Source organism: Anarrhichthys ocellatus, unplaced genomic scaffold (assembly GCF_004355925.1).
Source record: "Anarrhichthys ocellatus isolate YVR2014 unplaced genomic scaffold, GSC_Weel_1.0 scaffold80, whole genome shotgun sequence".
In the NCBI taxonomy this organism is placed as follows: Eukaryota; Metazoa; Chordata; class Actinopteri; order Perciformes; family Anarhichadidae; genus Anarrhichthys; species Anarrhichthys ocellatus.
Window position 1 is genome coordinate 595,011 of NW_022280110.1, and position 23,952 is coordinate 618,962.

At 40.2% G+C, this 23,952-nt stretch overlaps 1 protein-coding gene across 2 annotated transcripts in view; it reads right to left on the bottom strand.

Moving 5' to 3' along the window:
* Positions 1 to 2,134: 2,134 nt before the first annotated feature.
* The window catches only part of gnao1a (guanine nucleotide binding protein (G protein), alpha activating activity polypeptide O, a), an 87,327-nt gene continuing 65,509 nt past the window's right edge, over positions 2,135 to 23,952 (bottom strand). The window contains exons 5-8 of one of the 2 annotated variants that reach the window (XM_031874389.1): positions 19,197 to 19,325; positions 17,531 to 17,660; positions 4,793 to 4,946; positions 2,135 to 2,790 (exon numbers count right to left, since the gene is read on the bottom strand). In XM_031874389.1, the coding sequence (XP_031730249.1) occupies positions 2,603 to 2,790; positions 4,793 to 4,946; positions 17,531 to 17,660; positions 19,197 to 19,325 (601 nt within the window). In that variant the 3' untranslated portion in view covers positions 2,135 to 2,602. Of the gene's footprint in view, positions 2,791 to 4,792; positions 4,947 to 5,590; positions 10,895 to 12,240; positions 12,395 to 17,530; positions 17,661 to 19,196; positions 19,326 to 23,952 lie in introns of those variants that run through there. The other variant, XM_031874391.1, reaches the window with a different exon arrangement.

Genomic DNA, 23,952 nt, shown 5'->3' on the forward strand with positions numbered 1-23,952 from the left:
AGAGAGAGAGAGAGAGAGAGAGAGAGAGAGAGAGAGAGAGAGAGAGCTGCACAGAAAAAAAGCATTCACTGGGTAAAGAACAGAACAAAGAAGAGGTCAAAATATAAAGAAAAAATAATGAAGGTAACAGGAACAGAATGCCAAAGAAACAGGTATATCTTTTCTTTATACAGTTGTTTTTTCTTTTCAAAATTAGAAATCAAAAGGCAAGAAAGAGAGGTCAATATAGATAGATGGATAGATAGATGGGAGGTAACATAGATTAGGTATGAACAAATAACAAATTTCCAAATCTACTCATTGTGTGTGTGTGTTTGTGTAAGTGCGAGCAAATGTGTGTGTGATGTGAGAACTGTGCTTTTCATTGTAGACCTGGAAGGTGTGTGTCAAACTGAAAGGAGACAGAGAAGAAAGGAGCATGATTATATACAGCGTCGATGTGTGAACATGCGGCGTCCCTAACTAGTGGAACGCAGCGAGAAACGTGCTCTCCCCAAAAAAAGTGGTTCATTTTTTCTGAAATAATAAAAATAGATATTGTTATAATATTATATTTAATCGTTCTGAGTCAGGCTAAAGTGAGGACACGGTTCTGATGCAGGGAAACAGGCAAACCGGTAAAAGGAAAGGGGGCTGGGGCACAGTTCAGAGCATCACAACAACACGGGGTCAACATGAGATCGTCGTGGTTCCAAATCAGCTCGCTGTCAAATTGGAACCCTTTGCAAAACATTTGTATTTTAAAAAAGGGGAGATATAGACAGAAAACATGTTTCGTAGCTACAAAGCACAAGAAAGATTATCTTTTTAGAATATTACAGAATCGTTGTTGTTGTAATACCCACGTTCATTGGTTTTATGATTTTTTTTTTGTCCTTTTTGACTGTTTTATTTCTACGTGTTACTGCAAGAATCCCCAAATCTACACTTCCAAGCCACTCACATGACCTTTTGACTCACTTTTTTTTTTTTTTTTTTTTTTTTTTTTTTTTAACCCCCCCCCTCCTTTCCAGGACCCAATAATCCCTTTTTTTTTTTTGCCGCTATCTATCTCCTACTTTTTTTTTTTTTTTCCCCCCCCCCCCCATCTTTTTTTATTCATCTTTTGCTATTTTTATTTAAATTCTTTTTTTTAAAGTTATTATCTTAACAGCATCTATGTGGAGCTTCTTTTTTATTTTTCATTTTTATGAATTAACTGGTCTCTTTATACAAAGGCTTGAGTATCTCATGCTATCTGTGTCAGGGTTTTAGGAGGAGGAGGAGGAAGGGGAGAGAGGGGTTGGAAAGAGAGGAGAGGCCCTTTCACCCCGAAATCAGGATGTTAGGGCGCCATGCAGAAAGTAGGCAAAAAGAAAGAGAGATGGTTGGAGGTGAGAGAAGTAAAGGCATGGTGGTGGTGTATAAATGAAGAGAGAAAGAGAGAGAGTGGCATGTGTAGGACGGGTGATCAATCAATAAATAAATTAACAAAATTAATCAACCATTATCAAACCCGGACTGAGTTTCCTCGCACGAAGAATGTTAGAAGGTCTAGAGGTTATAACAGTGAGGAAGGTAGAGTTATAACGATGTGCACTTGCTTCTAAAAGCGTAGCAATCTACAGTGCAGTACCTCTGTTCTATGGCACTGATAGGACATTTAGCACATTTCCTATTGGCTCTCAAGCTCGGCCACGACCGGCGGTTGGTGAATGGCTAAGGTCAGGTTTGGGAAACAGGAAGCCTCACTTCCTGTTGATGAAAACCGGATTGTGGGGAGTAAAATGATACAACGTACTCAAAATCAAAAAGGGAAATTGACAACAAACATCTTGGCTAATGTAAACAAAAGACTAATGTTAAAATACGTGTTGTCAGTTTCAGCAGGTCTCGAGAGGTTTTAAGGTTTTTTCGCCGACCTGTCCGGTGTTTTTTAGTGCTATCGACATTTTCACATATTTCTGCAAAAAATGTTATTACATCACTACTATAGCAAAAAAACAAACAAAATAAGACACAAATAAAATATGTCAAGGTGAGGCAAAATGTGAATAAAAATCAGTGTACAGACTGATACTCATGTAATAAATATACACACGATCAACAAAAATGAAACATAAGTCATATTCATAGCAATAATAATTAAAAAAACTCTGGCAAAAAAAAGGTACAGGATGTGTTTTTGTTAACAACAAAAGACACAGCTGAGAAAGAAAAAGAGAGGAGGACGGGGAATGCAGGCTTTCATTGACTTTGTTCAAGAAGTTTTCAAGGCTTCAGGTTTCGTGTTTTCTACTAAAACAAATTTGTTTGCTTGGCAGCAGGCCAAAGACCATCAGGAGGAGGAGTCGGAGCGTGAGGAGAAGACACAATAACTAAAAACATTATATATATATATATATATATATATATATATGCCTATTTTTTTAAATTATCCTCATTATTAATATGTACCTAGTTGCATTTTTCTTTCTTTTTTCTTTAAATAATCAGCAGAATCATCATCGTCATCATTTCCAGCAGTGTCAAAGGAACAGGAACGAGGTGGGAGGAGGACAGGAGGGGCGAGAGAGAATAGGGGACAAAAAGGGGGAGGATATTACGGGGTGTGTGGGCGAGCTCAATACAAGCCACACCCTCGGAGGTTGTTGGCGATGATGATGTCGGTCACAGCGTCAAACACCACCTGGATGTTTCCTGTATCCGTGGCGCAGGTCAAGTGACAGTAGATTTCCTTATTTGGAGAGCGATTCTTGCTCTCGAACTGTGCTTGGATGTAAGCTGCTGCGTCGTCGTAGGTATTGGGTCCTGGAGAGAGAAGAGAGAGACGGAGAAAATCATAGATGATACAGTTCTCATGCAATAGAATTGTTCAAATTAGTTTGTTAACGCGGAGGGTAACTTTGCACAGAGATCCTCCTCTGATATCTGCTGCTATTTGGACCCATCAAGACTGAAACTCTTCACTTGTACTTCTAAATTGAAAAAGATCCGACACTTATAACAGTAATATAATTTCTCCCTAGTCGGTTTAAAAGAAATATTATTCTCAGAGGCTCCTCGCGTAAAGGTAAGGGAGGAGGTGACAAGGGAAGCGGGAAACAGATGCAACATGTCAGATAGACTTACTGTGATTATCAAGGCAGTTAGAAAATCAAAAAAAAAAGAAGCATGAAAGCCAGAAATGCATAGGATTGTGTGAGAGACCTGCATGTGTGTGTGAAGAGGGCAGGAGACAGCTCTCACTTGCCATCTCCTCTCTTCTCTCTTCATGGCTGACCAAGCGTGACTGTCTCCTGCTCTCTTGACTACCAATCCTTTCCTTTTCACTGCCATGACTCTCACCTCCTCGCAGCTTCTATTTCAGCCTCTCTCACTCCTTTTCTTCCATGCTTTTAAACACAGTAAAGTAAATCTTCACGTATATATCGCTCTTTTCCAATCAAGGCTACACAGTTCTTCTAACAGGCAACATCAAACATTTGGTTTTCGGTGCTCTCTCCTGCAAAATCCTGATCAATTCAAACTGGCTCAATGCTGTAAACAGCTGCTTTGATTAATAGTGCCACATTTCTCAGAATGCTTTACAACTCAGTAACAGTTAACGCCCAGTTTGTTCCTCACAGCTCCGGAGTTACAACGCAGAACAAACCAATCTGCTGTATCAAGCAGCTGTTGATCAATGTCCAGAAACACCGCAGAGGTTTTAGAAAGCTACTGTATTTAGCTTCTGGGAATCACATTAAGATCAGACAGCTGGTATTTATTCATACATCATCTCTTTTTAACTAGTGCTCCTCTCTTTAACCCTGCCTCATATAGTATCACCTCAAATTCACTCTTTATATTGGCTGTCAAGCAGTTTTAGAACATCAGATTTGAAGTTTAAGGGACAGGGTATGACATGTTTATTCTTTTCCTGCTGAATATTAGATGAGAATATTGACACCACGCTCATGTCTGTATGGGAAATATCAATATATATATATATATATATAACAGCCACTTAGCTTAGCTTAGCATAACAACAGGAAAGGGGAACAAGCCAGCCTGGCTCCGTCCACAGGTAACAAAATCCGTCAACCAAAACCATTAAAAATCATGAATAACACGTTTGTTTCTTTCTAGGTATTTAGTGAACGAAGCATGAGTATAAATATGACAATTTCCATTGAAAAAAGAATTATGTGCTGGAGATTTTGTTAGAATTGTCAATTTTCTACTTTTGTTTGGATTAAAGCAACAAGATATAACTAGAAGAATATCAGAAGTGCTGGTACTGTGCATTCTGTTACCTTTGGACAGAGCGGTTTCCCCCTGTTCCCAGTCGCTATGCTAAGCTAAGCTAACCGGCTGCTGCCTCCAGCTACATACTCAACAAACAGGCATGAGAGTGGTATCAATCTCATCATCGAAAACTTCAACAAAGTGAAGAAGCATATTTCCAAACACATTATTTCTTTAAAACTGCACTAAACACACATTTGTTTAAGACCGGCTTGTATGCAGTGGTGCTATTTTTCACGAGTCTGCATCTGAACAGCCTTTTAAACCTCCTTCCTCAGTAATGTGGGTGAACCTAAAATTGTCATGCTCATGAAGCCGTCATGTTTATACCATAGCGAATTGATCCGTCAATTTACATACCTTAAATTGACTGATCAATTTGCTATGGCTCTTTTTCTGTGTTACGTAATTGGAGTCAGTGTCACTGGTTTGCAGCATTTTGTGTTTTCTAAGAAATCTATTTTGTGCACCTGTCAAGTTTGGTTGCTGCTGTGTTTTGAGAGCTTTTATTTGTTTGTTCTACCTGTGTATTCGGGGAAGCAGATGCTGAGCATAGACTTCTTGATCTTCTCTGCAAACAGATCCTTCTTGTTGAGGAAGAGGATGATGGAGGTGTCGATAAAGAACTTGTTGTTGCAGATCGAGTCGAAAAGCATCAGAGACTCGTGCATGCGATTCTGCGGAGGACGACAGAAGAAGAGGGGGAGAAAGAAATGGAATGAAAGAGGATGGATGAGAGATTAAGGGAACAGGTGACAAAATAAAGAGGATTAAATGGAGAGAATAAAGTGGAAAGAGGAGAAAGGGAGGGGTAAAAGTGAATGAATGATGATAAAGAGAGAAGAGGAAAGAAGGGACAAATTATTGTCACGGTCACATTTCAAACTCGAGACAAATGAGCCAAAAACGTTGCATACTATTATACACAGAAAGTGAGACCAGCAGTTACACACTCCTCTCTCTCTTTCCAATTAAAACTTTAGCAAAAGAGAAACGAGCGAGATATCACTTTTCTGCACAGTTATTGCTTGTGCATCTTTAATTAAATGAAGTACAACATGCATGCATATTATGCAGTCAGACAAAGATTGCAACTGAGGAGTGATTTCTTTGTCTCACACACACATGCTGACAAGAAACAAGTTTACTAAGTGGGCCTGTTCAGGAAATTCTTTCCAACGTTTAAAATAAATAATCACAGTTTCGTAAAACACAGAGAGCAAGATGGAAAAAGGGAAAAAAAAAATCGACACGCATCCTCAGTAATTTAATTTGAAATATTCTGCAAATGCAAAATAGGTCAGAAAAATAATCACACATATCAAGTTACTCATGTGGTGCTTTATTGTTGTTTCTCTTATGTATAAATACAACTTTTAATAAATTATCACAGCAGTGAGGAGGATGCAGCAGATACATTTGACTTACAGCGCTCAGTAAGATACACCACACACACACACACATACACGCAGAACCACAATAAACAGGACTGTAGATTTGGCTGTAGGGGATCTGTACAGTACAGATGGGACGTTGGTTGGCATTGAGAGAGGGGTTAAATGACGCAGCAGTAAGAGTTGAGAGCATGATGAGCGCAAGGACTTTTACCAGCTCCGTCTCCTTCATTCTGCACAAGTTCATTACGGTCATGTGCCCTGCGGCTTCCTGAATGCTCTCCCAGTCCAGCAGTGGAGCAGGAGAAGCTTAAGTGCTCTTTTTATTGAGTGGCAGCTGGACATGTTATTGGACGACTCAAAAGCATTTACAGGTAAAACTCTATTTCAAAACTTTAGGCATAAATAAGTCAGCAAAACAACACCACAGAAGCTCTTTCTGACATCTGACATGTGTAACAAATCAAATCAAGTTTGGCTGCCATTGTGGGATTTCAGAAATTGTTTATGTAGCTAAGGCATTGAGTGGCACATGGTGCTAACATTTCTTTTGTGCCACCACCTGCTGCCCAGATATAATCGGACCGTTGTTACCTGAATGAACCACTGATTGTACTATTCACGTCAGACCCATCCACCTAAAATAAATTTAAAAAAAAACACTATTACCCATAAACCCTCTCTAGCATGACCTTAGACTACATTACCCACACATCTCTCCTTCCCTGCAGCCTATAGGACTATTATTTATCACTGGGACTTAAACTACATTACCCACTAACCTCTCAGCCTGGCCCCTGGTGTAATTTCTCCATTTCTTGGTTTAGAGCCAATATATATGGTCCAAATACTATACATCCTGGTATCCTATCAGCATGTTAAATGGCAACATTGCGCAGCAAAATCAGTCAATTAATCCTGATGGCATCGGCACAATTACTGGACTCTCTCAGAAGAGGAGTAAAAACGCACAAACGTGAGTTTGGTGAACTCTGACACAACAATCCTGTTTCAGGTGTCTGCAAGGTAATTTCAATACTGTATAAAACTAGGATTAACCCCCAAAAAAGGCATTTATTAAAGTATACTGTATATGATACGTAGCAATTGATTTAAATATGAAATTTTTACCCAGCTTATTGTTCCACAGCTCACGTCTACTGCTGGTTTGGCTTTCAGGCAAAAAGACATGTTGCTAAATGTATCGGGGAAAAAATTAATTAAAATTGTTAATACAGCAAATGCTGATTTAAACATGTTTTCAGTGACAGGGTAAAGTCGTAAACTGTGCTGTTCTCTAAAATAACCTCTTTGAAAGGCTCAGCCTGTTTGGCTTCTATGCAAATTACAAATAAAAGTGGTTTTCAATGTCCCATGTAACCACTGACAGAAGATTCATAGAAATCATAGAAATCTTTTATGTGGACTTATGCTGACATTGTTTCAGGACAACAGCGTTTGATGTTTTATGTTAATTTAAAGTCACATCTCCAAAGGTGATGCAGATCGCTTAAAGTTCCCATTATGTATTAAATGTAATAAGTCAGAGGAGAAGACTTTGAGCCGCGGTCTTCGTGTTTGGCAAACAAACCGAAAAACATCTGAGGCTCTTTGGTTGGATATGGTGATATTATTTGGCACGGGCAATTAAGGTGACATTTTGAAGTCTCATGGGTGTGTTTATGTCTTCAGTGTGCGTTTGTGTGTGTGTTGAGGGCCTATGTGTGGAAAGGGTAGACAGGTGCCTTCTGGGTAATTAATCCACAGATACTGACTCCACCACAACCCCCCCAACGGGCTGATGTTGTAGCTCACACAATACATAGACATGCATGTGTATACAGGCAGGCGCGCACGCACGCACACACACACACACACACAAACAAACACACACAAACACACACAAACAACCACGCATGCACACACACACACACACACACACACACTGACCTTTCCTGTACTATCAAGTACTACATGTAGGTAACTATATACAATTGGTAAACACACACACATACACACAAGATACACAGACAGAAACGCACACACAAAGCAGGCTGATCAACAGCCTTAGGCAGCTCTCTAATTTGGGAAAGTTGGCAAAGATGCAGCGGGAAGAGCCGATGACATCATCTACCTGTTTAAAAAAAAAAAGAAAAAATAATGGCAGCTTGAAGCAGACAGGCCCTCGCTGTTTTAAGTGGAGGGAGGAGTGGAATGGAGCAAATGCCCTGCTCATGAATAAATAAAGAAGCTGGCTAACTCTGTTTGCCAGAGAGCTCTCATACCAGTGAAGCTGCAAACACACTCAGCTCGGTCAACTCAACAAAGTCCCACAGACAGAGAAAACTCTATTATGCTGCTTAGAAGGAGAGAAGGGAGGAGCTGGTGATACTTTCCTGGTATTATACGCATCTCTTTGGCTTTAATGTCAAGGCTCAATTTTGAACTGTTCCCACAAAATGCACACAGCACTTTTCATTTCCGCTAAGCCGTGCACTACATCAAACCTCAATCGTCCAGCAGCTCTGGGACGACTATCCAGCAGAAATGCAACTCGCTCAGCAGAAAGCAAAATATCGGGGCTGAAACAATAGTAACAAGGTAGACAATCTGGTCCCAGAGGACTATATGTACCCACGAGCACACAATCGTTCAAAGCTCACCTCTGGCTTATTAAGGCAGAGAGGTGGACAATAAAGATGTTACACTGTGCAGCTCCACACAGTCGATGTTGTCCCTGGGCCCTATAAAATCAATGCTTACTCTGAGGCATTATCTTTGAATTGTCTGTTTGAGTCAGAACCCTAACCTCTTGTAGCTGATCTATTGTGACACATGAATGCTGGAACATGAGGCTGAAATATCAATCCCAAAAGAATAAATCTGTGCTGTATCTTCAAATATTCAAAAACAAATAAATGATAATGCCAATAACCTTTCAATAACCTTCTTCTATAGGTACCAAAACATACTTCGTCTCAAACGAAATGCATCTAAGGCCAAAACACTAATGGCGCTCTTCCTTTGAATTTCGATAAGATGACAAGCAGCCATTGCTCAAACCATAACCGCTATAAACAGACTATGCATATAAACCGACAATCCAAGATTTGGGTTTTCGTTTGTAGTTGAGGTAATGTTGACCTAATTTGAGCAGGCTTTGGCTACATACAAGTACAGTTCCTGGGGAGCAATAGAGGCGGAACACATTGGCCAAAATGCAATCTGGAAACCAATTAGCTATCGTTAAGGACGATTAAGCTTTTTATCAGCTAAAAAAAAAAGATCTGTAAACTGAGAAATCCTACACATAAATTGGACATACTGGGCCTTTAAGTGCCATCAATTCAAAATACAGTGAACAAAAAGACAAGAGTGTGACTGAGGAAAGGCTTTGATGTATTGACACTGATAGTCTGTTCCGAGTCCGTGTGTTTCTAAAAGGCCAGAGGAGAGCAGGTCCTACATGTTGAATCATTATGTTAAGCAAGGCGTCACGCTGTTTGATATGAAACTACAAAAAGAGTAATATTAAACCAATGAATGAGACATCATTTTAACTAACACTAACACTAAATGAAACAAATATGATAAAATACAGAAAATAAAAATACAATTTTAAATGATCGAACAATAATTAAAACGGACATGTTATTTCATGACATATTTTTGAAATTACTTTTTTTTTTTAAGTATATTTTTTCATGTTTCTAATGATAGTGCAAAGCACTACAGGTTACCTGGGGACATTATCTGTGATGTTAAATTTGTGAAAATATGCCATGTTCGTAATTTTTCAACATATTTCGCCATTACGCAGAGCCTCGATATGATATCCGTGGGGACGGGACAGACGTGGGGGCTTAATACTAGGCCCATGCAAATGGAGCTTTACTCTTACTATTGCTTTGCCCTCTCTCACATCATGTGGTCCAAGCCTCTCAGCAACTGCTTTTACAAATAAAAAATTAAACGTTTTATTGTGAAAATAATACACACTTCATAATAATGAGTTAAGTTTGATTTTTTTTCTAAGAATTTCACAATGATGCTTCATCTTTTCTTACAGTATTTATGAATATGATGATTCAGTTCATAATATCCTGTTGCATAAATACGGAGTATTTTGGAGCTCCGTAGTGCAACTATGCAGTCAGACACTCTGCAGCGCAGCTCCTACATCAGAGCAGGACTGTCATCAGAAAACAGAATAAAACCAATTACACAACAAATACAACAAAATGAAGACGGTGCACACAAAAGCTATTTCACACAACATATATAGAAACACTTTTTTTTTGCTGATGACTTCACTTTCAATTTCTTCTGAGAAAGCTGGACACTTGTCAACACTTTAACATGACATGCTCATAATAAAGTCTGAGGAGCATCCTTCTGATGTAAACTTGGAGTGACCTGAGCTTGACCCTGACTAACAACATACTTATATAGTCACTTTCACGTTGGCCCTTTGTGTAATTAAGGCACAAGTCTAAGGCAAAGAAGATTGGCAACTCCTATTTAAATTGAAATGTTTAGAAATACTTTGGGGTAGAGGAGTGATTCCCATTACACCAGTTTGGTGGACTGCTGGTGAACCCTTATAAGATGGCTGCTGTTAATTAGCAACCAGTCCAGTTCTTTGAGTAAGGCGGTACTGCATGAACAAACAAGTCTCAGGAACCTTATATCCCTGGAGAGTCGACAGGAGCTATTGTGCAGGATGTCTGCAGCACACCGGCAAAAGATTTGGAGTTTAGCTACAACTAAATGCACGGAGCTATTGGAAATTCTTCTTCTTAAGGAGGAAGTCAAATACATTAGAAGAAGTCTCAACCAATCACTCAACCAATCAATACATGAATTAAGAGTCAAGCCTTACAATAAAGCAGTATGGGGACATCATAAACACAGCCCGTGCCCCATCTTTGACTGGCTATCATATGATTACTGACATGGGCCACACATAATATGTGCTACGAACTGGTACGGTAAACACAAGTCAAACATCTGTCATCCATTGGCTAACATTTAACGTCTTCGTCAGTACAGGCCACACCCTCGCAGGTTATTTGCTATGATGACGTCAGTGACAGCATCAAAGACAAACTGGATGTTGTCGGTATCCGTAGCGCAGGTCACATGGGAGTAGACTTCTTTGCTGGGTGACTTGTTCTTGCTCTCGTACTGACACTTAATGTGGTCTATTCCCTCCAAGTAAGTGTCTGGACCTGAGGATAGAGAGAGGACATATAGTGGGAGTCAGGTGACGGCTTAAGAGCTGCTGTCATGTGGACCTTTATATCAGTGGGCTAACCTACAGCACATTCACCGCATCAGCAATATTTTATGATATTTTATGAAAACACAACCTTTGACTTTCTAGCTCGCCACATATTTGCTGAGGTGTGCAGAGGGCTGCGCATCTTGCTTTTGTTGACAAAGTCTGTTTCTGAATACTGCCAATGTATCATCGTTTTTATAGAGGAACAGTACATGACTGTGACAGATATTAGGTCCTACAGCCAAAAGGATGGAACCGTGATTCAAACTGTATACCGATTCATTTCACAGCAGTGCCAAATCTAATGTATGACCTTTTAGTTCAAGTCCATTATAAACTGTGCGAGCTAGTTCTGCTTGTAATGCAAAGCGTTTGCCACGCAGTCAAGCGCCTTCATTTGTTGTAACACTGTTGAAATGAGTCTGATCTCAGTGATTGGAGTAATTTTTTTTACATCTACTTGGCTCTGAGCCATGAGCAACACTGTGGGTTTTCCTGTCTGCTTCAGCAGCAACTTCATCAGAATAGGCTCAAAGTCTGGCCATGGAAAAGGATGAAGAGAAGAAGAGAAGAGGAAACAGGTTTGGAATTCTAATTCTCTCTTTCTCACAGTCTTGCTGTTTTGGTTTCTCTCCATCTTGCTTTCCCACAGTGTGGAACAACAGTGTGTTCATTTTTTTTCTTTCTCATTTTCTCACACTCTTGCTCTCTCCGGTTTTCTCACGTTGTCTTATCTCTGATTTTCTCTTGTATCTAGACGAGCACACTCCAGCTAATGTCCATTAACACTCCTGATAATATTCACTCTTTCACTTCTTTGACTACCATCTTTGTTTCGTTCCATTCTGAACCTAAATAGACCAAACTACAGGAGGTACAAATACTAAGTTACAAATACTATGCTTGTAACCATTATAACTGAAATTTAAAACGGAAAGAAAAACTCAGAAATTAGCTGGAAAATGTGAGGTTGAAAGAGGGCATGTATGAATGAGTAATTCTATCCACAGATCACTGAGATCAGATCAACACGTTCATCTTTCGAAGCAGTGACCCAATCCCAAAGCACGCTAGAGTTGGGTTTAGTGTTGAAATGCTTTGTCACTCTTTGATCAAAAACTTGTAAAGTCTTAAAGTTAGGACTCTTTGCCTTTCCTTCACTCTTTCTTTGTAAATACTGAGTGGGGGAAGCTCTTCCTCAGCAGCTACAGTGCCTACTAGTGTTCATACAATAATGCAGTTCATAGCATGAACTAACAAGAAAATATCACTGTCGAGTGCATCGATATGTACCAGTGTACTCAGGGAAGCAGATGGACAGTGGAGACTTGGTGATCTTGCGTTCAAAGATGTCCTTCTTGTTCAGGAAGAGAATGATAGCGGTTTCCTTAAACCACTTGTTGTTACAGATGGAATCAAACAGCTTCAAAGACTCGTGCATACGGTTCTGTAAAAGAGACATTACCAAGGGTTAAAAGGGCTTTAAAACAAAATCTTCTGCATGATCATAGTAGATGAACACACACACACACACACACACACACACAAAACAACCAGACAAGCATACGTGCAAATGTGTTCAGAAACCACATGCACACAAGAGGGCAAATCTAGAACACACATACTACATACACACCACTAAAACACAAAGAGGAACTGGGTAAATTAAAACGAGAAAGCAGAACAGAAGTACTGAGGAGTTCCTCTTGTCTACAGACACACCATTTCCTGCTGCATGTTGAGTGTGTATATCTGTGTGCATGTGTGTAGATCAACACATCAGTAACAACAGGTATTAGTAAGCTGAATGTTGTAGCTGAGTTAAACAAAGCCATGCCCTACTAGTGATTAAGCTGTGAGTGAATACATAGCTTGAAGGTGCCGTGTGGAGGTTTTTGACCACTAGGGGCACCAAAGAGCAATGCTTAGAAAAGACGGTCTCTGTATCGAGTGTTTTAGTCATTCTGTCACATGTACTTGAGGAAATAACTTGCTCACCGTGAGCAGAGGTTTGTGTATTCTGCAGGAGGCAGCAACAGCTTGTGGAGGTAATGAACTATATAGGTTGCAGTGAACCAATGAAGGAGGTGAAGAAGAATAAGCACCCTGGTGTAAACGATGCACATTTAAATTAGCTTTGCAAATATTTTTAGGAGGTAGAACATTTTACATGTTTCTTAAGCCAGAAACACACAATGCCTCTCTGTGACAAACGTTAAATGTAAACAAAACAAAAACAGTGTTTACCATAAAAGCTCCACAGGGCGTATAAAGCATTGATGCTATATTTAAAGCAAGATTTAAGTAATAGATGAAGACACAACCTATTGGGAGGTTTCATACCTGTCTGTGGGTGGAGCATCTGTAGAAGATCTGACTGCTGATTGGTAAGAGAGGACAGTCGATGGCGAGAGTGACAGGAGGAGTGGAAGGAGCCAGAAATGCTGCAGGACGGAGTTTAGAGCAGGAACAGAAAATGCAAGGGACCCGCTCACCCACCCACGGCCTACGTCCTATATGACACCCGCTTTAACCCAAACACACATACAATATGCATACACACCCCTAGGGCTGAAAAGAAAGTGTTTAGAGGCAGAAGTGTTCAACCAGAGCAGCTGGCATTACATAGCCTGCGTGTGTGACGTCTGTGTGTTTTCACAGAAACAAAACAAAGAGAGGCAGAGAAAAACACAATGCAAGCAGTTCTTAAATAGAAGGAAGGGAATTAAAAAGCAGAAGTAGTATGTGTTGTACTGTGTGCGTTTGTGTCCAAAAAGCACTTTGACATTTAGATCGACATATACAGTCAAAACCTTTAGCATGGGGTCCGGTGAGGTGGTCTTTTACATTTTGTCCTCTCAAAATGACAATAAACGGAAGGAACAAATTAAAAGTATGGAGCTTTTTTCCTATCTTTATTCAAGAGCGTGTTCTTTCATTTTGAGAGCACGACTCATTGATTTCACGTTCAGATTTTGTAATGCTTTCCCTCAAAACCTTGTCCTCACACTTAAATAGCCGAGGTGGTACCAATCTGGTGGCCTCCCCTTCCTCTTAATACATCCATGGTCGGCCATCATTAACACATCCACTCGCTGTAACTATACTTAAGTCTTGTAGTTCCCTTCAGAGCTCAAACTAAACACGCTCGGGCTGAAAGTGCTCTATGTACAGAGTCAGCAAACATTAGCTTGATGCACAGCTAACGTTAGCTCTGAGTGTGAGGACAGGGTTTTGGGGGAGAGCATTACGAAATCTGAACCTGAAATCTTGTGACTCATGCTCTCAAATTGAAAGACCATGGTCTTGAATTAAGGTATGAAAAAAGATCCGTAGAAAACATTATGCCTCTGGCCCCGGCTGTCGCCAGCGCAGAGGCATAAACCAACACAAAGAAAACAGAACAGCTGTTATGGGACCTCGTTAAATAACATACAGGTACTGCAAATGCCAGGCTATCTGTGATTCTTGAAAAGTCATTGAATTCAGTTTCCTAAAAAAAGAAAAGCCTAAGAAGGATTTAATCTACACAAGTCTTGAATGTTTTCTCTGGTGATGATAGTTATAAAATGTTCTGACTGCGGGCTGATGGCATCCGTTAAACATCAATAAAGTAAAAGTGGGATTTTTGAGCCAGTGGATTGTGCATGAAGGAGGTGGTGCTTTCAGAGTTTCAGTCAGCACCATCACAAGTGTAGCGAAACACTGCTACGTGTAGCTGCTAGGAAGACTCATAGACTCATTATGGGAAAGTGTCCATTTTAGCAACGACTTGAATAAATTAATTGGTTAATTCATCCATTCCATTTTATGCTGCCATTTCAGGTCCAAGTCACATTAATTAAATCAATTATATCATTGGGAATTATACTGCAGGGAAGTAGTGGGAAATGTGATATAATATTTAACAATCATATGATATATTGTCCCTACTGGCTTTCCATCATACTTTCATACATCGGAAATGTTTTCTACGTGGTATTAAAAAAGTCTGAACAATGTTATTGAGCGTTGGGTATTGTCCGGATATGTTTCAGGAAGACAGTATCTTAGTTTTACTTGATGTTAAAATATCAATGTAAATGTCACCTATCTCTTACTAAGAGTCTAGTATACTAAGAATAGTCTTAACCTTGTCTAGACAGGAGTAGTATTATGGCAAATAAAACTGGCATTCTAATTAAAGTCATGGTTATCAGTGGCTTTAATGAACTACCCAGAGGAAATATATCCATGACTTTATCGCTCTCATTACTGAGAATGGGGTGTTATCTTAAGGTCTTGGTTGTAGAATATCTTTTCTGCACTACTACGTTTTACTTTCTGGATCACATGCCATGACTGTCTGTGTCTGACAGCAGAACTGAGAGAGGATGTGGGTAGAGAAGGGGACGATAGAGGATTTTATCACGGATTACGATAAAAACACTCACAGTAAGTAGATCGTGGTCAATTTCCATTATCGGGATAACATTGAATATCGTCAAGAGGGACTTGAAAGAGCTGCCTAGCTGACTTTCATGGTAGAGAAGTGAAATACAGAGCCTGATATTTAAAATACCAGAATTAACATGAAAGAAAGAACAGAATTTTTGTATTCACTTTTTGCAGGGGGACCTTTATGATTTATGATTACCTTTTAAGATCATTTAAGATTTTTTTGTATTTAACCAAAAAGGGAGATGTTTGTACCATCTGTGATGCAATAAAAATATTTGTTTATTTACAAAATGAAAGCCAAAGTGTTTACGGTATATTTGAGTGCCATTTCAAGAGTTTTTAAGCACATTTTGATGATTATGGGGATAATATCACCGCATTACAGTCTGATCATTTGAGGTCTTAGTCTGTCTTGCCTATTTTACAATGAATTTCTCCCTGAAATTGTGAGTTTAGAAACACGCAATTGCTTTTTGAAGCTGAGGGACAGAAATTATGTTTACTTTTAATGTTGCCTATAGAGGAGAAATGTTCTCCTATCAAACACGATAGCAGCCACACTCAAAGTATTACCATGACTTTACATTGCCGACATTTGGACAACGCACCATTTAAAATGGACTCAGATATACGACACACACACTAGAAGCTGTTGGTGTTTTATGATGGATATTGCGTCTCTTCATCTGACGTTCTTCTGGTGCTCCCAGCTCAGGGGGAGGCTTGATGATATCTGCATGAATAGAGCAGCTACAGAGCAGTGTCCCAGCCCAGAATTCTCAGAGGAAACACTTCAGGCTTTATAAATAGCAGCGAGTGTCGTGCATTAAAATCAGCTCATTTGTACCTGGTCTTTACAGCCACATGGCAGGGTGTGGCTTTTTGTTGAGGAAACGCTGAGCTGTGACTGTGTTTTACCTTGTCCAGGGCCTTACATTAACCAAATAACAGACAGGTCTACATGAGTAGTTTGTTTTAACACTCTCTACTTCTTAAAATCCTCACACAATCAATTTACAATAATTGTAAAGAAAAAAAAAAGGAAAAAAGTCCTGCAATTTAAAGGTTTTTGATTATATATAATGTTGTATAATCACCTGATTCTCTAAATCATATTATATCTCTGTGTTGATTTAGTATTAAATCTCTTTAAAATAAAGTAAGTAAGGTGAATACAGGCATCACATAAACTTCATAGATGATTTCTACACCGACTGTATATCTCATAATTTACAGTCAGCGTGATTTGCCTTTAGAGCAACTTCGTGAGCGACCATACATGACCATCCCATCATTCAAAACGGGTCATTTGCTTTGGCCAGAATGCAACTTGTTTTGCAGTGTCAGCATAGGGAAGAATGATTTGCATGGAGAAAAACAATCTCCTCGTGTATTTTTCCATTGGAACCATCCAACAGCGGGTTTCACCAGAGAGAGAGCACTGTTGGATTAAGTGTTTTGTTAAACAAACAAGTTCAACAAGTATTTTGAATGTGGCCCTCGGCAGTAGTCCGTTGATTTATTTACATGTTTGGTTGTGATATCGGAGGATGGTGTACCAAACTGAGATCCAGAGCAAACACCACGGAATTCCATAAAGAATTCACATTGTGCTCGAGTCGTACTGGAAGGAATGAAGACAGACAATTGCTGATAGTTCACTATTATTAAATAACACCAGATATTTAAATAGATGCAAAATGAGAGCTTATTATGTTTCTCTGTATGTACCAGTCATTCCTAAAGAAATCAGAAAAATTGATATATGAAATGGAAATAGCTTAATTATTTATCAGCTCATCAAACAGCACCACAGATATTTATTCCGCCCTATCTCAAGCTTTTACACAGGCTGTGTTTAATCTCATCTTAAACACCGTTTCTACACATAGAGCAAGCGTACACTCTATCTTTAAACTAGCTGCTATATAGCCCGTGTCTGAATGTATTAGGGGACTATTACCCATGCTGTTGCACATCCCGAATCTATAAAATATCATTACTGATGCCATCTGACATAGAATCCTTTTAAAAGGTGTGTTCCGATATTTATAAATGGGTCATGAGGCCACTAAGTGACAGAGAAACAGCATCAGTGAGACAGAGTGAGAGAGAAGATGCACATGTGAACATCCGTCCTTACCGTGGTCTCGTCCTCATGCAGCACCTGGTCATATCCGCTGAGCGCCACACAGAAAATGATAGCTGTGACATCCTCAAAACAGTGGATCCACTTCTTCCTCTCCGACCTCTGACCTCCCACATCAAACAGCCTGATGGACAGAGAGACAGCCGTGAATCAATAGACACGTGTACACACACACACACACACACACACACAGAAGACAGTGTCTTCTCACTCACTTCTTACTTACTCTTATGTGCACTAATGATTAAACTGTACAATGAATGGTGCAATGTTTCAACTGTGCAATACTCATATTCATTGTATACTGTAAATTTCAATACATATTCTTATTCAATTCTTATTAATACTATTTTTGCATTTATATTCAACATACTTAATAGATCCCACATCTCAGTATTGTGTATTTCTAAATCCTTATCTCTTATTGTTATTATTTACTTATATTCTCAACATATACTGTATTATATATTGTAGCATTGTGTACATCATTTCAGTTTTTTAATAATTGTTTATGCTTGTTTATAAGAGCAACTCTAACGTACCAATCCCCCCCCCCCAACCTTTTATTTTCTTATTCTGTGTTTGAAAGGCTCAGTCAGTCTCTCTATATGCACAATGTGGGATCTCGTAAATTCTGCCGGTTTTCTTCTCATTGTAAGTTGTAACGTTTGGATACCGATGTTGCAATAAACGTACACATTTGTTGATGTCAAACGGTCTAAAGGTCATTCTGATTTGACCTTTCCCTTTTTTGGGCCCATTTCAGACACTCAGTTCATAAACTGTGTATCTTAGACCAGATGGACCTTTTCAAACTAAGTAAGTAATTCACCTCGTGTCTTTATAAGCTTGGAATGACAACTCTTATGTATAAGTTGTCATTTTGTGGTTTGTAGAGTACCTAGACAGACTACTACCAGAGACGAGTGCATCCAAAGTGAAGTGAACTCGGTTCCACATGTGATGGGTTTAATGGTGGGTAGGTTGATGGGTTACACCCAGTACAGGAACACTGCAGTCTCCCACACACTGCCTGACTGCCAGTAACAGCAATTGAGCTGACAATATTTAGGCTTCTCAACGAAAACACACCCAGCAGCACAACGCCTACTCAAACACAAGAGTAACAGTAGAAAGCATCAGTCAGCAGAACTGACGTTTAGGAGTGTTGTGTATGTATCTGAACACACCATAAATAGTTGTGTGTGAGTGTGAGAATGATTGGGTCAGAAAGGGAAACACACATCAGTTGAAGTGTGATGGTGCATCCATCCAGAAAAACAAGTGGTTCCACAGTTTATCAACCTCTCCGCTCTGTGCCTATCAATACTTCCGTATATATGTGTGTGTGTGTGTACACAAGAGGGGCAGAAATATATTAATTAAATTAGAGGTCAGAAAAAGATCTCCTTCCCTCTCCTCCTACCATCTGAACACCCCCCTCCTCTTTGCCATCATCCCCACTGCTACTTGCTCTAATTGAATCAGATCTAGTTAAAATGACAGACAGTCGTAGATATAGACACTTGTTTAAAGCGTTGCATCACATTAATTACAGACTGGAGTTTCTACATGGATAAGAGGAGCAGACAGAGCGATGGGTAAGAGGCAGTGCTTTTGACAGTAAAAGAAATGTCAATGTTATGAGTTAAAAACTGACCTGAAGTGGAGGTTTTTGAAGGTAAAGTGTGTCTCGACGATGCCTGTGGTCTTCACTCGGGTCCTCAGGATGTCCTGCTCTGTGGGCTGGTAGTCTGGGGCACCGATCCGATCTAGGCTGTCTAGGTAGCTGCACAGACACGAAGACAGACACAGATTGCAAATCAGCAGCAGTCTTCTTCTAGTTTCGCTTAACAAGACGTGGTAGGTCTGTCAAGCTTTGGAGTTCTCCAAATGCTGAAGTGGTGTACATGAGGCTGTAGTGATAGAGGTTCTGCATTTAAAGAGCTTGGAGAAGTGTTTTTTCTTTAGCCTTTTTCATGCACAATACATCCAGAACTCAGCTGCTCGTCTGCTCTCCCACTCACGCACCAGAGACCACATCAACCGCAGTCCTTCAAAACCTCCACTGGCTCCCCATGCAGCAAAGAATCCAGTTCAAGATTCTCCTCATCACATACAAAGCCCTTCATAACCTCACCCCTTCATATCTTTCGGACCTCCTGTGTCGACACTCTCCCACCCGCAACCTCAGATCTGCCGATGCCAACCTCCTAACTCCCCCTACTCTGTCAAAGCATCGGACCTGAGGGGGCAGGGCCTTCTCCGTTGCTGCCCCCTCCCTCTGGAACTCCCTGCCCCAACACCTCAGACATTCTCCGTCACTCGCCACTTTCAAAACTGCACTTAAAACTCACCTATTAAAATCTGCTTTTATCCTGTGATGCAATGTATGTATGTTGTTGTTTTGTGTATTACCGTTACATTGTCATCTCTCTGCCTTGTTCATATTTTATTAGGGCCCGAGCTACCGACGTCGGGCCGCGAAGGCCCTATTGATATTGTACCCGTTTGGGTAAACGTACGCATGGTTGGAGGACTTGCCATGCATGAAGAAAACTCACCAAATTTTGGGGCCTTGTCAGGCCTGGTGAATATAGGCATCTGAAAAAGAATGCATCTTTCTGTGTTAAGAAATGGCTCTCTAGCGCCCCCTACAAGTCGGACCGGCGACGCCCCTCGGCCAGTATGTCCGATTGACTTGAAATTTGACACACATGTCCACTTGAGCTAGAGCTACAAAAAAGCCAATCAGACCCCTAAGCTCCGCCTACTTAGATTTTTCGCCATATTGAATTTAGTGTAAAACACATTTCTGCGAACTCCTCCTACATGCTTAGTCCCATTACTACCAAATTTGCTGTGGATCATTACTGGATCTACATCGTCAAAACTTATCAAAAGCTTTTTGATATCTCTTTTCGTTTACAAGATATGTACCAATAAACTTCTTAGGGGCGTGGCTTAATATCAATACATATAACTTCTCAACCGTTTGTCCTAAAATTACCAGATTTTCAGCATATGTGCACATTGCATCCTCTAACATACCCTGATATTTATTTACAGTAAACCCTCGAAGTTCTGCTTTTTGTCACTTTTTGCAGATTTCAGCCTTTGCACTTTAATGAACTCCTCCTAGAGATTTTAAGCAATCAACTTCTACTTTGGTCAGGATGCTCTTAAGACCTTTGTGATTAAAAGTTATCAAAATCGAGGGTTTTCATCAAAGAACCTTGACGTGGCGTGGCGGCCATTTTGCCTCATTGTTTATGAAAAAATAAGTTGTTATAGCTCCAAGGTACATTATCCAATTCGCACAAAACTTCTTATGCATGATGCTACTTCAAGCCTAAACATACTTCAATTGAAAATATTACAATAACTCATAGCACCGCCTACTGGCTAAAGGAAATGTCATATTTTATACTTTTATTTATTCCTCCTAGCCAGGTGACCTGATGAGTCTCAAATTTGGTAAGGATAGCCTTAAGACATTGATGATAAATCGCCATGAATATTGTGAGTTTTCGATCCACGCTGTTGCCGTGGCGATGCAGTTTGCCATGAAAAAGGAAGCTGATGGTTTAGTGGGTTGGGATGCTCACAAATGCATGGAACTTTGTACATGTGTCGCAGGTCATTGGAAGAAATAGTTTATATGATTTTCTTTATTGGCTGTTTTAAATTGCCTCTATAGCGCCCCCTACAATATTTCAAAAGAGTAGCCCCAGCGCTACGTTTTGGCTACATGTATGAAACTTGGTAGGCACATGTATCCTATGGAGACTTAAAAATAAGTCTCTTGGGACCATGCTCTAAACCCTACCAGAAGTCTGCCATTTTCAATTTTGTATGAATTTATCCAATATTTCGACGATGCAGCCCTCGCAGTACGTTTCACTATCTATATATAAAATTTAGATGTATAACATTTGGTAAACAGATGTATCACATGTAGACTGACAAAAAAGCCCCTGGGCTCGAAGCTCTAAACCCAACCGGAAGTCAGCCATTTTGAATTTAGTGAAAAAAAACCTCATTTTTGCGAACTCCTACGCGCTGGGTCCGATTTCTATGAAAAATCTTTTTGATATCTCTTTGTGTTTACAAGATATGGACCAATACACTTTTTAGGTGCGTGGCAAAATATCAATACACATAATATTCAGCATATGTGCATATTGCATCCAGTAACATACCCTGATAATTGTTTTGCATTCGACCACTAGGGGGCGCTACAGTAAACCCGCAAAGCCTACTGGCTAAAGGAAATGTCTGATGTAACTCAGCTGGAGTTGTTCCAAACGGTCCCAAACTTCTCATGCTTTATAACACTCATGGCCTGAGGATGTCTACGAGCTAATTTTCACTAATACTCACAGCGCCACCTGCTGGCGATAGGAAATCTGGATTTTATGATAAACACCTCCGATTTACATGACTTTTACACCATGTGGTTTACATTTGACACAGAGCTACATGATGCATGTTTGCACGTGTTCTGTAGCGCCAGGCAGCGGATACAGGAAGCATCGGACTATTTGCAAAGCATCATTTCCGGCATCAGGCGGTCCACGCGGGATTAAAAACGTCTCGCTCGCGGACGCGGCGTCCGACGGTCGCGGACATTCTCGGACGCGCAGGCCGGAGTCCCGCCGGCACCCCCGACGCGCTGCAGATTGCGAGGCCCCGTTCATCGCTGCTCGCAGCTTTAATTGTTTCTGTCTTTACCATCTAAAGTGCATTTGAGTACTTTTTAAAGCGCTATACAAATAGAATTATTATTATAATAGAAAAACACAAATCCACAATCCATTCTCTGCAAAAGTGGAGGAAAAGGATTAACAATGATTATCTGCTTATGTAGTTTGCCGACGTTAGCATGGCGGCTAACTAGCTTACAGATAAGAGTGTTAAGAGAGTTACAAGGTCAGGGAGCACCGCTTTAACTCACTAGAGTTTGGGGGTTACAGGTTATCACATTGATAGTGTGGACGTTGGTCCTGGAGTCTACTCGAGTCTAGGCTAATGTTAGCATCAAGCTCTTGCTTGGATTTTACAAGTAAGAGCTTGTAGTTTACACTCCAGCAACCCCCAGCCATTGTTACCCAAGATAGCGACGAGTTTGCCAAATTCATCGGTAAGTCCTCAGTGGAAGAGCCTTTTCTCTTCTAATGTTGAAAAATTGTAAACGTACAGTAGCAACAGTAACTGGGGGGGGGGGGGGGGCTACGCTGAGCAAACGGTCAGTTCTAATACTGGTTCCTTTTATAATTCTCTTCCTTTGAAGTCTTCCATTAATCCACGAGTAGCTCTGTGCATCTCACCTTTTGGACTCACGTAGGCCTCAGTAGCTCAAAGGGTAGTTTGCTAATCACACTGACAGAGTAGGAGTGTGATCACTTAAACAAAGGAGCATTTGTTTTGCTGCTATCCACTTTGTGTTACAGTGTGATGATGTATGTCATGGCTCAGGTGGCTGAAACAGTAAACATTACATAACAAGCAGCATGTGACACAACCACCCACTGGATTACGTATTAATAATAATAGTAGATGTGCAACTCTCCTGACTGCAGTGGGGCAACTTTCTGTTCCCTACATACTCCCTCTATGGGAGGTCAGAGGTCAGGGTAAGGTGCAGATCAATACTGTCAGAGCAGGTACAGTAAGGAATCTGTAGTCACCTTTTACAGCACATTCAAATCTAATTATTTTGATTAAATGGAAAATAAGATAATTGTATTAATAATTATTTGAATTATTACGTTGTAATTCCAGCGGTACACATTAAATGAATAAAGGCCATCAGCCTTCATTTGCATATAAAATATATATGGAAGCTATGTTGCTGAGGAGCCACCTGGTAAGAAGTGAGAAAGGGAAGTGGGTGGGCGGGATGACTCGGTCTATTCGGTTATGTAATGGAATTTCCCTGGAAGTGGACCTTTTATTGTTTAATGTAGACGTATAAATCAAATATCCCTACAGCTCAGAGATTCATTTCACAGAACGTGCAGGGCAGCTCCCTAGCTGAGAGATGATCACTCTACCTCCGTACTGTATCCATCCACCCTACCATCAAGAACAAATAGGGGAGATAAGGGTGAAGACAGAGCTGGTCTGAGCAATACAAAGTACCGTCGGACATTATTGCTATTCTAAGTCAACAGACATGGGCCGACAGAAGAGCAGGAGATATGAGCAGAAAATACACCAACATCATGCATCCATTTAGTGTAATGGATCTAAAGCTTTTACTTATAGATCGGTGAGTGTTGTTTCAGAGCTTTTATAAATGGATGCTGAGTTACTTCTAAGAGAATGAGGGTGATAAAAAGGCTAGGGAGGGGATACTGAGCTAATGGTCTAAACACACACACACACACACACACACACACACACACACACAC